At 40.1% G+C, this 14,021-nt stretch overlaps 1 protein-coding gene across 1 annotated transcript in view; it reads right to left on the reverse strand.

Moving 5' to 3' along the window:
- Positions 1–14,021, reverse strand: part of GRIA3 (glutamate ionotropic receptor AMPA type subunit 3) — a 291,796-nt gene that overhangs the window by 16,211 nt on the left and 261,564 nt on the right. Inside the window, exons 13-14 of the mRNA XM_073799616.1 lie at positions 9,177–9,424; positions 8,501–8,615 (exon numbers count right to left, since the gene is read on the reverse strand). Coding sequence (XP_073655717.1) covers positions 8,501–8,615; positions 9,177–9,424 — 363 coding nt within the window. The remainder of the gene's footprint in view (positions 1–8,500; positions 8,616–9,176; positions 9,425–14,021) is intronic.

Consider the following 14,021-nt stretch of genomic DNA (forward strand, 5'->3'; position numbering starts at 1 on the left):
AAAAATGTTGATATATTTCAAAAGAACTGTCCAATTTATTTTTCAAGTTGATTTCAGGAAATACCTAAAATAGGTAGTTTGGAGCCACGTTGGATTCTTTCTTATGAAAGAGAGAAATGTGGACAGAGTGGCGTGAGGGTGCTGAGTTTTCCCATAGTGGAAAAGAAAAAAAAATGGGCTCGTGAATTAATGACCAAGTTGATTCCCCCATATGGTGATCCTAGAAGGGTTGAGATAAGGATTTGTACTATGGGTATTGTTCTGGACCTGAAAAATATAGGAATCCATGGTGTAGTGCGATTGATCTGAGAGAATATGGGATATACTCTGCTCTACATGGCTTCACTTCTCCTTTCTGAGCAGGGACACCTAAAGAGCAAATGTCTGTTTAATAAGTGATGCCAAGAGATCATCAATGGTGCCCTGAGGAGGGATGGATATATGTGTAAATATGTAGGTCATGGAGGGAAAGACAAGGAGATCACAGAGAAGTAAAAGAAATATGCGAGCAAGGATGGTGTATTTGCATAGTTAATTAGAAACTTGCTCTAAGAACACAATGTCTGAATGATGATAACAGAAACTTATCACAAGCTAAGCTGGAAGCCCATCCCTCATGCTATGCTTCATCCGAAGCTCACTCTAAGTTACTGCATTTGTTTCTTGGTACCTAGTGATTTCTTGGAACAACTTCTAAAAATTATCTTCGGCCCAGTGGAGGGAGAAAAGCCATCTTTCACTGGCTTTTCTACTGAATATATTTCAGGTTTTCATGGTGACAAGTCACCTTTCCGAATTGCTCACTTGCTTCCCTAGCCTTTTCAGGCAGGAAGGCAGTTACAGACATCTCTGCCCAGGCAGGGCTTGATTTATGAAGTTGAAGCCAATTGATAACCAAGCAAGAGAAGATTCTTTGTTGGATAAAAGGATTTATTCTACAGTCCTTTATATTCTTTTCCATAGGTTACCTTGGGAAATGTGTAGTAAAGGGATTTACCTCTCTACAGTAGCTGTTGGAGGCTGTGGAAGTTCAAAATATGCCCTAGACTACATTAGTATCTGGACCCCTTTAAAGAAGCTTTATCGATTTCTTTTCACAGGGGTTTCTGGATGCAGCATTCTAGGAGAATGAAGGTTTAAGTTATTTTAATCTTTCTACCCTTGGATCAGCCTGAGCTTTCTCCACAAGCTGGGAGCAGGCACATATGACTGCTGGCAATACTGGACTCTGGCCGCCCAAGTGACCCTCATTCCACAGGGGCAGCCACAATGATTTGCAGAGCTGTGCAGTGCTTAGCTGCTAGACGCTTCCTCTGAGACAGTATTTATATCATGTAGTTCACAAATGTAGCTCAAACCTATTTAACTCCTTGCTAATGAGATCATAATTTAATATAAGTGCAAAGAGGGAATTCAATAATGCATGCATATAACGTTAGGAGTTGAAAGCTGTGAGTTATTTTACTGAGGGCCCAACAATGCTAGTGATTGAAACCTATTGATGAGCATCTGTGCTAGAGAAGCAGCCCCCAAAGTCACTTGGAGATATGTGGATAAAACCAGGGCATTTCCAAATGATAACCTCTCAAATTCAAAGTGATACATCCCTTGATTATACAAGTTGTGAGTTTCACTGATGGATTTCTGCCAAACTGGGCCTTTGTCCAATCTCTCCCTCTAGAACAGGAAACCTAAACCATTATGGGTTGTGGACTGTCTCACATAACCCAATTTGTCTGGAAAGACTTCTTACTCAATTTGTCCCTGACAGGGAGAAGGGGCTCAGGGAAGATGCTAAGCTTCTGGAGAAGCCAGTCTTGTTTAAGATGTGGCCACAGATAATTTCCCAAGTACATAATTCATATGATTCACTTGAAAAGTCTGTTTTGAGATCCATTAAAAATTCAAACTATCACACTTCGTTGGGTTTTATCACATACAAGGGTATTTTCTTTAGTTCATCCCAATGGTACTGAGAAAGAGAGGCATAGATTGAGAAGGACAGAAACCGACCAGAAACTCACATGACAAATGTTTCTGAAGACATCTAGTTCATTCTCCTGATTCTAGGCAAAATATTCATTGAGAGTTTAATCTCAATGATGGGTGCCAGCATCCTATTCCCCCCCCAATGGCCCTCCGTTGACCATGACCCATAGAAAAATAATCAGTCTTAGCTTACACTCCAATAGATTGCAACAAATGGGGGTCTATATGTCAGATCTGAAAGCTGACTTCTGCTTGCTGCTCCAGGGTACATGCCACCCTCTTCCAGCTCGCATGCTAGCATCCACTTCTCTGCATTTCCAGCAGTGATGCTAGACAAGACACACTAGCAGAGTCAGTCTCTCCCTCTCTCTCTCTCTTTTTTTAATGTAACGTATGCTATTGTCTTAGGTCTATATTTTGAGAAATATTTGCTTCAAAGCCAGATGAAAGTAAGCTTTATGGTGAATCTAGCACTTGGACCACACTTTTGCCACCTTTGACAAATGGAGATTTGCCTCATGTGCCAAGGGCCAGATGCTATACCGCTCTCTAGGAAGTCAAAAGAGAATGGATTTCAGTTCTCCATAAAAGAAATCTGCCCCCCACCCTGTTCCACCAACCTCAGTTCCCACCCTCATCGAATGTATTTCAATCATTTCAAATCTTTCGTGTTTCTTTTCCATGGCTGTCCTACCTTTCAGAGAGTGTAGTTCTATAATCTTCTTTCCAAATGAAAGGAAACCAAATGATTTGGTCTTAGAGGGGCAGAAAGGGCATAGACATGCACCATTTAACTGTGCACTGCAGCGGTGTCTTTCTTCTTAGCAATTGTTCAACAGCATTCTTACCTTCAGGCTTTTCAGTCCTGCTCCTCTTTCTGTAGCTCTGGTGTTGGACATTTGCTCATTATTTGTCAATAAGAAACACATTCAAGTTATCAGGATAATACCAAAGGCAAATAATCACATCCTAATCATAGAAACCATGTTAAGGCCACGCAGTCAATTTGAAAAAAAAATTCATTAGAATGGATTAATTTTTTAAAATGTTTTCTTTCTGGATTACAATATATTTTTCCGGTGGTAGAATCTATTCTTTAACACCATCTGGTAAAATCAATGGTTTTGGTAGTCCCTGGACTGGTTCAGTTCTTAAGGCAAAAAGATCCCTTGTTTGAAGTAGCCACTTGAAAGAAAGTGAGGGTTTGCTCTTGGAAAGAAAACCTGAGTAAGTTCAAGGAGCACATTTAGTCACTATCAGGAAAGATAACTGTCAGTTTCTTCATACTTCCAGGAGGCGGCACCAGCATAGAGACATGCAAACCAACGAAGAGCATAATATACTCACCCTACTCCTTGATCCCAAACCAGTCTCGGTGATTCACAGGAACTTCTTCTAAGACCCAGGGAGTGCGATCAATCTGTAATGATTCTTGACTACACACATAACAGTGTCAATAGAGAGTCACTGGGATCCATCTTAACCCTGGGTATCCAAAATGTCTACCTTTAGGGATGGCTCCTGCCAATAAAAGGTCCATCTTGTTGCAGGTAAAAGACAGATGCAGATTCACATCAATTACCTAAGGCCCAAGAATGTCAAAGAGTTCTGGGTGTGGAAGAGAAGTGGTTAAGAGATGGTGGCATAGGAGAGGAGAATTGTAGACATACATGGAAGAAGAAGAAATACACACAAAACTGAGGATCTCATTTATATATATAGGAAACACAGTACCACATCATTCATCTCCGTACCACCAAACAGAAGCCAAGGACATTTGGAAATGTGCTGTCCTAAAGTATAAATTTTTTTCTATCTCTGAATAGGACACTTGCTAAGCAAATGTATGGGATTAAAAAAAAAAGATTGTTAGTTATAGGGAGGAGGAACATGTTTGAATTTCTTAAGAGAACAACTCTTTTTAGGTACTTTAAAAGCACCCATGTGAAAGGAAGCACAACTAATTTTAATTGCAAGCCATTTTTGGAATTTACTAAAACAAGTTCTGTAAGTTCTTCCCTAGCATCACATTGGTTAGTTTATTCTAGTTCCTATATATTTGCGAAGATAATAAAACTGCATTTCTCTATCAATACTCTATAAATCATAATGGTCATCCAACCATTTATTTAATGGAAGTTTAAGTTCATATCCTATCCTTATCCCTTACTTGCCTATATGCCTTACAAGTTAAGGCAACTCTCATTGCAGTCAAGTAGTTCAGAATGGTCTCCTTTAAACATTCTGTTCCAGTGTCCCCCAAAGCACGCAAAGTGTGCTGATCTTCAGCGTGGAAAATATGCACACTGGAAGTCGATTTAAATCCCTGGATAGAACTAGAACCAGGGCAATTCTAGGGTGAGGTGGGGTAGAGTTTATAATGCCTTACCACCCATCACAAATAGATTGTTTCAGTGACCAGCCCCCTTCAGGTAAGGTAAGGTTACATGGGGAAGCTAAGCTGGTGCCCTTTACCCAAGATTAAGGGAATGAAGCAGGGTGGGTGGGGGGATCAGAAGAATTTGAAAGTTTGAGGGGACAAGCAGCTGGGGAGGGAGGCTGATGTGGTAATTCAGCAGCTGAATCTCCATTCTGCTGTGATTTACAGCGACAGACTTTCACTGGCTGTGTCACAAACCCCTGGTGATTGGGGTTTATCGCTCTTTATTGGCTCTTAATTACTGCATTTGCACACACAGTGTAATAAAGCACTAACACAAAAGGGTGGTTTGCAGGTTAAAAATTCCCAAACCACAGCTCTAATTTCCCTGATCCTTGCCTGTGCATTTATAGTCCATCATGGAAGGATCAAGTCTGATTTGTTTAGGCCCAATTAGCCCAGGTTTAGGAAACTGGTAAAACCAAGCAGTATTTTAGTTCTAACCTGTAGGGCTGGTGCAGGGGCTACCCTGGTGACTGACCTTGTCTTTATTCATTGTATCAGAAAAATAAAAAAACTCTATTTCATTAGCTTAAGCGAGTGCACATTTAAAACAGCCTGATCATTGCTTGTTTCTTCCATAGAATAGTAACATTTTGTGAAAAGGCTTAGAATGTGTAATGTCTCATGTCAGGGGGGGAAAGTCAACAATTTAACATAATTGCCCGTTTATCATTATTTAAAGGTTGCAGGGGAGAAAGAGAGAGGGGGGAGGGGGAGAGGGGGAGAGAGAGAGAGAGGGAGGGGGGAGGGGGGAGAGAGAGACGAGGTGGGGGGGAGAGCGAGATAAGTAATACATGCTTTTCTCCGTCTCCTGGTCTCAGAGATAATAGGTGTAGAAGTGTTTTTGAAAAAGTAAAAGCACTCATAAATGTCAGGCTTTGTGATTATTGTCATTTTTAGTCATCAGTACTGAGGGCTGGAATGGCTTAAATATGCTATTTGCCTTGTAACCAAGGTAGTTGAGAATAAACCTGATTTTTATGGAAATATATCACATGCAATCAGATTCACATTGCTCATTGGATGGGTAGATGTGATAAATTGCTGTCTACAATATTATCACCAGAGGTGGCCCTGAAAGTCAGCAGAGATTTGTGACAGCATTAGCTGTGTGACCTTCTCAAAGTCACCACCATCTCTGGGTCTCACTTTCTCTATGAAATGATGGTCTATGTGTCAATTGTCATGTTAACTGGGGATGGAATACAATAAAGAAATGTAATTCTCAAGCCATTTTACTAATACAGTTAAAACTCACTGATTTGGACTAACAGAGGGGAAGGATTATCTGAAGAAGAAAGTCCTGAATTACAAAATAGGTTCGAAGAATGACAGTTTCATTGCTTGAAGTCTGTTTTGTAATTCAAACTCACTCTAAAACATTGCCTTAGTGGAGGTCCTCATGAGAACTGCTTTAGCAGATAAATTTGTAATGAATATAATTATATCTAAAACAATGCTTCCGACATTTGAAAAAGGTTTGTTCTCTTAAGGAAAAATTCAACTGGCAGTCTAGTCGAAACTCTTCATTTGCTTAACAAACCTCTCGACCTCTCTTAGACTGTAGACTGGTCCCTGTCCAGTTTATCTCAAATTATAAATTAGAGGGCTCCAAAGTAATGAGGTTCCACTGCCTTTTCTACCTTCTTCTCCATTGATTTGTTTTTGGCATCACCACTAAATAGTGGGAACAGATTCAAGTTCACCTCTTGCCCCTTCTCTTGCTCACTCTCAGAAAACTGCAGGTAGCAAGAAGGAAGGAGATAAAGGCAAGCTCCTTGGTAATCCAGAAACGGAATAAGCAATTGTTGGATAGGCAACACTGATCATACTATTATCCATAGTTGAGAAAGGGGTCGACTTATTTCCAAAGGTTGTCTGGAGGAATGACCAAAAAAAAGTGATTTGAAAGATGCCTGGCAAGTAGCACTATGGTCAGAGAAGTTGGAAATACTGAAATATTTTTCTATTTGCATATCAAAAATCAGATAATCTGGAAATCGTGGGGCTGGCAACAAAGTTACTTGATAATTTTGCAGCAGTATTAGCTGAGGAAATATCTGGGTGAAAAGTAAAAATTCAGCCAGATGTGTGCAGGTTTTTTTGTTTATGTAACATCAAACATCTGGTTATTTGAGAACTTCTGGGCAGTTGGCATCCTGTGGGTGTTTTAGAGTCATCTTGATACAGTCCATGGCTCCTTTTTAACCGTGCTGGGTATGAATGATGAATTCGTGACAGCCACGTATCCAATCCAGCTCAATGTTTCACTCTGCAACTCACTTGAATGATATAATTAGGTTCTCCGTGGCCTGATAATAATATGAGAAAAAAGACCAGGAAGAAGGTTCTAAATACTCTAGGCATCAGGTGAGCCACTACAAAACTCAAATGAGCCACGTGAATGGCATCAGTTCACACTGGTGGGAGAGGAAGTTACTGCTTTTTGACACATGGTAAAACCTTGATTAATTGGAATCCATAAGGGATGGATGGAATTTTCAATAAGAATACTCATTTTGTCTCATTCTTAGCTAATCACACTTTTTGTTTTCTCAAAATGCTTGTATCCACTTTCTTGCCTCAGGCAAGCGGCCTCTAATGTTTGAGGGTCAATCCAGATGGAGAGAAGATAGAGGAGACAGAGCTGAGTGTGACCCAACCATGGGTCATCTCTTGGCAAGTGATTGAAAAAAAAATCAATTCCTTGCAGTCTTCTTTTCTGGTACTACTGCTGCTTCCTCATCAATGTGGAGTACTGGGGCGGGGGGCAATTCAGTTAGTTGGGGTACTGGTTAGGTGAGCTCTGGTTAATCAAGGTTTTACAATAAAAGACCTCGCCAATGCTTGGTAAGATTATGTCCTGAAGAAAGTCATTTTTAAATTTAGTTCTTGGAAAGTGCTCTGTGTTTCCAAACCCATATTATACTGCAGACTGGCAAACTAACTTTTCCGTCAGGGTCCTGAGGAGTGGAGAGAGAAAGAGAGGAGCAGTGGTGTAACCATTGTCTCTGAAGGAGAAAAGTTTCGGCTTGCCTGTCTGTTCGTCTCTGATTGGGAAACACTATTCTTCACCTTAAGACGCCCATGGTATCTTGGTCGTACAAGAGCCGATCGTACATGCTTCAATATAATTCTCATGCCCTTTGGGCCATGGAGGATTCTGTTTTCAGGTCCTCTCCTGTACTTACCCAACGTGTCTTTCCATCATTTGGTGTTGTGGCTTCTGAGCTCGCCCCTATTTCTCGTTGCTTGGTTGAAGGCTATTCATTCTTTCTAGCCCCGAATAGCATTAAGGAGCCGAAGGAATGCCAAGTAAGATGGTTTTTTCTCACAACGGTAGCCTGGATAACCATTACACCTACCTGAACTAAGAACACAGCTAAGGAGAAGCCACATCAGGGATGCACACACAAAGAGTATCAGTTAGGTGACGCGCTTGTTTAAATATACAAAATATCTTTGTAAAGTCTATATATGTGGTGACTTATTGAAGAAAGACCCCATTTAACTTGAAACTGAGCTTGTTCTTTGGCTTTCAAGTTGAGTGGGGCCAGCTTAAATAGGCCATCACATATAGAGAGCAACGTCTCATCACTCATACACATGATGGAAGAAGCCAGCCAGCCACTGTAAGCAACCATCATACCATCATGCCTTAGGGGAAAAAAGGCTGTAACCTGACTTTTCAGTAGATGGATTTGATTTCTCACACCACTCATCCGAGGCAGGTGGGGACAGTCTTAAGGAAAGCCTCGGGCTCTTGAAAGCCTAGGGCGTTGAAACCTACACCACGGCCTTCATAAGGCAAGCGGTCTGGTGTGTGAGGGGAGGGAAGGGGTGTGGATGGGAAGCCTCTGTCTGGGAGTTTAAGAAGGGACCCAAGTTAGATCAAAACTGCGGGCGGTGCCCTGGAGCCTTTCTAGGTCCCAAAGCTGCCAGGCAGGGGAATAACCTGGTCAATCCACTTTATGTGTGAGTCTTGTGCTCTCTCCTCAATAATAAGATAACAGTCTTGCCGATTACTCGTCACTAAGGGTACCCGGTTGTGGTGACATTGAGGCTGACCTTGGAGTCACCGCCCCCGCTGCCGCACTCTCCTTTGTCGTACCACCATTTGTTTTTCAATTTGTCCAAGAGGCCTTGCTCATTCAGTTTTAATACTGCCAGGTTAACAGCATTTCTTGAAACGATAAAACATAACTTGTAAGAAAATGCACAAATGCTTAGGAAATCGTTAACGTATAAAAAGGAGCACAAGAGGACAAATTGGCTAAATTTCACAGAACGTGGAGCTATAAAAATGTCTGTACAGCAAATACAGGGTTAAATATTGGAAGGTGGCATGGAGGATAACATTTGCTCAAAACTGAAGTGTGCGGGATGGGGAGATTGTCTTTGATAAAGAAAGTAACAAGAACACCACATCCATGCAATTAACATTCGTCACATATGGTACCATAACTTGGCTTTTACCATTTAAATTGAAAAAGCCGTTGAACTGTAAAATTAAACAGCAACAAACAGTCAGAGAGGACAACACAGAGAGAGAACATTAAAAAAAAATGGATGCATTAAATAGATGAGACCATAATTTACCGTCTTATTTAACTCCATGGAATATTGTAGATTTTAAACTTTTAAAAGTTACCTCAAAATCCACAAGAAAGAAAATGACAACAAAATGCATCAGGGTAGGTGGAATACTATAACAACACGGATATTGTTATATTATTCCACCCACCTTAATGCTGAGCCTTTAGGGGTTGCCACACCATAGCCTTTGGAATCCAGATTTCCACCAACTTTCATCGTATCACACGGTTTTCTCTGCTCAATGTACTCATTCATGGTTGACTCCAGCAGGAAGGCGAACTTTCCCTTGGACTTCCGCACTCGGGCCACTCCGTCTGCTGTTGTTTTGGTAAACACAGATGGCTCTGCTGATTTCATGTAAGACCACATTTTCTCATAGACAGCAATCTTGGATCTCTGCAACAGAGATGAGAATTCTTAGAGCTACCAGATATTAAAACTGGAAGAGGCCTCAGTGCAGTGGTTTTCAAATAGTTTTGATTGCCACCCACAGTAAGAAAAGCACGTTACACTGCAACCCAGTAAGTACATTCATACGTATGTAAGCATGGTTCCAAAATAGGTTTCTCAAAACCACAGTCATCTTTGCTGTGTGTGATGCTCTCTGATATCTTCTATTCTATTTGAACCACAGTCATCTTTGCTGTGTGTGATGCCCTCTGATATCTTCTATTCTATTTGAATTCACTTAGAAAAATGCCAGTCAGGACCCACTACATTGATTTTATGGCTCCAATAATGGGTTTCAACACTTTGAAAAACACTTTCTTAGTTCAATCTTTCTCTCAATTCAGAAATCACTCCTACACTATCCTGCTATGTGATTACCCTTTACTGCCTGAAAAAGAAAAAAAAAACCCAAAAAACGGCTATTGGAAGGGAGTATACAACCATTTTAGTTAGCCTACTCCAGTATGGGGCATTAATTATTCTAAGAAAGTACTTCCTTATTCTGACCTGAAATTTGTTTCTCTATGACTCCTACCCTTTACTGCTATCCACTAGAGCTATGCAAAGTAATTCTGTTCCTTCTTCTACACGGTGGTCCTCCAGATATTGCAAGGTTGTTGTTATGCCCCCTCTTCATCTCTTCATCAGGTTAAACTCCACTGATGTCTAATACTATTCCCGGAAGCCTCATAGAACCCCATGGGTCTTTCTCCCATGGGGTTCTAGCTAGCAGTGTCTCTCTTAAACTGGAGTGTCTAGAAATAAGCATGGCATCCCTGTTATACGACAAGGACAGAATGAAAAAAACTGCTTCCCGTCATTGGAGCATATTCTATCACTACTGCTTGAGCTTTCATTAACATATTTAGTCTTTCATCCATCCTTTCAACAAATACTTATTGAGCACCTGCTATATACAAACCACTCTGCTGGGGTGTGTGAAGAATATGTGAGTCCTTCCCTCAATTCAGATTGAGGTCAAACCCTCCAAACTGTTAGTTTTTTGTACCATGCCAAGTTTCCCTCATCCTTAGATTTTTGAATTTAATTCCATTAAATTTCAATTCAATTCAGGTGGTCCTTAGAACATGTACTAAATACTTACAGGTCTATGTTAGGCATTTTGGAGAATATAAAGGAAGCATGGTCTCAGTGACCCCATGACTTACAATCGAGTTGGGAGCTAGATCCTTAGGAATGAAAACCCTAGAGAAAAATTAAAAAGAATCTTTGACCAGAAGTGAGATAGCCTGGTAGAAACTATAAACACATGCCGTGTTTTCAAGCATCCTTTTATGGCGTTTTCTGGCCTCTACCTCAGCTTTTTGGATTGTTTATTTAGCTTCTCTTCTCTGGACTTTGGCCAGCTGCATTGTGTCTTTCTTGAGGCTTGCTTGGACCTGCTCAAATAATTCCAGAATTATTTGCACTCCCAGAACTATCACCATGGAAATTAAGCATTGCGTTTATGGCAGTCAGATCCTCAATGAGTCACTGAAATTATTCACTGAGTTGAAATATGCTTGATTTGCATAAAGAACAGGAAGAAAAGCCAATATGGCTGAAGCCGAATGAACAAAAGGGAGAAAGGTAGGCAAAGAGCTGAGAAGAATAATCAGAGGTCAGATCTTGTAGGGCCCTGTAGGTCATGGTAAAAAGTTTGGATTTGTTTTACATGTGATGGGAAACCATTGGAGGACTTGAGGAGGAGTGTGAGAAGATCAGATTTAAAAATTTAAAGCATTACTCTAGCTGCTGTATGGAGACTAGACTATGAGGTGGGCCAGAGTGGAAGCGAGGAGATTGGTTAGGAGGCTATCCTAATGATCCAGGGAAGAGATGGTTGTGACTTGGACTAGGCTGGGAGCAATGGAGGTAGAGGGAAGAGGTTGGATTCAGGATATGGTTTGGGGAGACAGCAAACAAGCCTTGCTGATGGACATCTTCACCTGATGGACCTAGAGACACTTTCAGATTAAACATTTCCAAACCAAACTTACTGTCTTCCTTGTACAGCCTGGTTCTCCTAAATTCATCAGCAAACTACCTAACATCCAAGCTAGAAAGTTTGGTTTTTATTCTTTCTTCAGCCTCTCATTATGCCATGTTTATTCTAACATAGAAATGCCTGCAGGGTCTGTCCTTTTGTCTTCTTTTCATTCTCATTACCGTTGTCCTGGGGCAGGCTCTCCTGTTTTTGGTCTAGACTGCATTGCCTCCTAACTGGTCTCCCAGCCTCACCTCTCTCTTCAATTTATCCTCCAGTGTTCCTTTCAAATGTAAATCTCATCAGGTTACTTCATTCTTTAAAATTCTCCGATAGTTCCCTAATAGCTACAGGCCAAAATCCAAACTCTTACGTATGATACTCAAGAGTCTTTATGATCTTGACTACTCTCCTAGGAGCCAGTCACAATGGACTACTCACTGTTCACTGAAATACGCCACACATTTGCATATCTTCTACCTCTGGTTACGCTTTTGCTTCTGCCTGAATTATCCCTATTCACCCTACAAGATCCAGAGTGAATATCATGTCTTCTGTGAAATCTTTCTTGACTCACCTCAGTCCCCACAGAAGTGCTTCCTCAGCTAGTCTCCCAAAGTACTTTGTTTGTACGTTTGCTATAGAGCTTTTACTAAATTGCATTAAGGTGAGTTGGCTGTGGGTCTGTCTTCTCCATGTTTCTGGGTGATTTTGAGGACAAGTCCATGCCTGATTCATTTTGGTAGCCCTCTTGGAATCCAGCATAATGCCTGATGTATGGTAGGTACTCAAGATATATTTAATAACTGACCTTAGGCCCGATCAGGGTGACAACAAGATTCTTCGTCAAAGATATCAGAAGGTTGGTGAAAATGGCTACCAGCACTAATTTTATAGCACTGTAGAATTCTAGAGCTGAAGTTACTCTAAAGATCATTGGATCTTTCTTTTTTGTAAATAGGTTCATTAGAAAACAAACTTATGGTTACCAACAGGGAAAGGGGGGGGAGGGATAAATTGGGAGATTGGGATTGACATATACACACTACTCTATATAAAATAGATAGCTAATAAGAACCTGCTGTATAGCACAGGGAACTCTACTCAGTACTCTGTAATGGCCTATATGGGAAAAGAATCTTAAAAAAAAGAATGTATGTATGTATATGTATAATTTTTTTAACGTCTTTATTGGAATATAATTGCTTTACAATTATATGTATGATTGAATCATTTTGCTGTACACCTGAAACTAACAACATTGTAAATCAACTATATTCCAATAAAAGTTAATTAAAAAAAAAGATCATTGGATCTTTCTCAGCTAAACCACTCAGGATATATGTTTTATAATCCGTGGTTTGTTTGGTTTTTTGCCACTTAGCCTGCCTTTGATGTCCACCCTAATAACTTTCCTCCTAATAAGATTGAAATGAAATCTCATCCGTTGAAATTTATGCTCATTTCACATCACGTTATCCTCATCTGACACATGAAACAATTTCTAAGCATCATAATGAAATATTCTCAATGACTTTATTTCATTTCAGTAGGAATTTCCTAGACAATTGCTCAAAGAATTTTTCAAAGTAGTAAATAATTCCGATGCACAGAAAGATACAAAAAATTATGTTAAGAACGCCTGTGTACCTGCCACGAAACTTAAGAAATAAAATATTATGAAGTTAGTTGAAGTGTGCCTATGTATCCTCCCTAATTGCATACCCCTCCTCTGGGCCAAAAGTAATCTCTATACTGAATTTGGTCTTTATCATTCCCTTGCATCTCTTTATACTTTTTCTCCTTTGTAATGGCTGCATAGCATTTTAATCTACGAATATATCATACCTTATTTACCCAATCCCCTACTGAAGGACTCTTAGGCCAGTTCCAAGTTTTTGCTATTATAGACAACACTGTGGTGGGTGTGTACCTTTGTTCACTTACAAAGAGGCATTTTGTGTTCTTCGTCTTGGCCCAATCAAATCTAAGTGAAAGGGAGAGGGAGTTAGAACAATTTGTCTCTTACACAATTTGCAAATAGGCCATTGCTTCCAAAGGTAAATTTATAAGGCAAGGGCAAAGGGGTCCATGAAGTTTGATCTGAGTGTAGTATAGTTTGGACTCATTTACTTCATCATTTACTTGAGCTCTTTGATTGCTGATACAGGTTAAAAGGTTTATTCCTTTAGGTAATGATGCATTTCTAGGAGAAAAAATGGCAGTACTTGAAGTGGGTACTTTAAATGTGTGTGGTGTACATGCAACAGATATTAATGAATGCAGTAAATGAAAAGTTAGTTAGTGGCAGAAATGATTGGGTCCTGCTTGATGACTGATTTCTGAGGAACGTTAGAAAGGGGAAAAAGAAATGGCTCATCAGTGAGAAAAATTAAGCTGAAATGTTTACCTTCCTAACTAGTGTTTAAGTGACAGTATAACATTGAGAAAAAAATATCGCTAGCATTTTGGTTTTTTTTTGCAGTCTGTCTTATTTTGGTTGAAATATTGAAGGCAATAAAAGGTATTGGATCTTAGCTCAATCATCTGGAAGAA

Source organism: Tursiops truncatus, chromosome X (assembly GCF_011762595.2).
Source record: "Tursiops truncatus isolate mTurTru1 chromosome X, mTurTru1.mat.Y, whole genome shotgun sequence".
NCBI lineage: Eukaryota > Metazoa > Chordata > Mammalia > Artiodactyla > Delphinidae > Tursiops > Tursiops truncatus.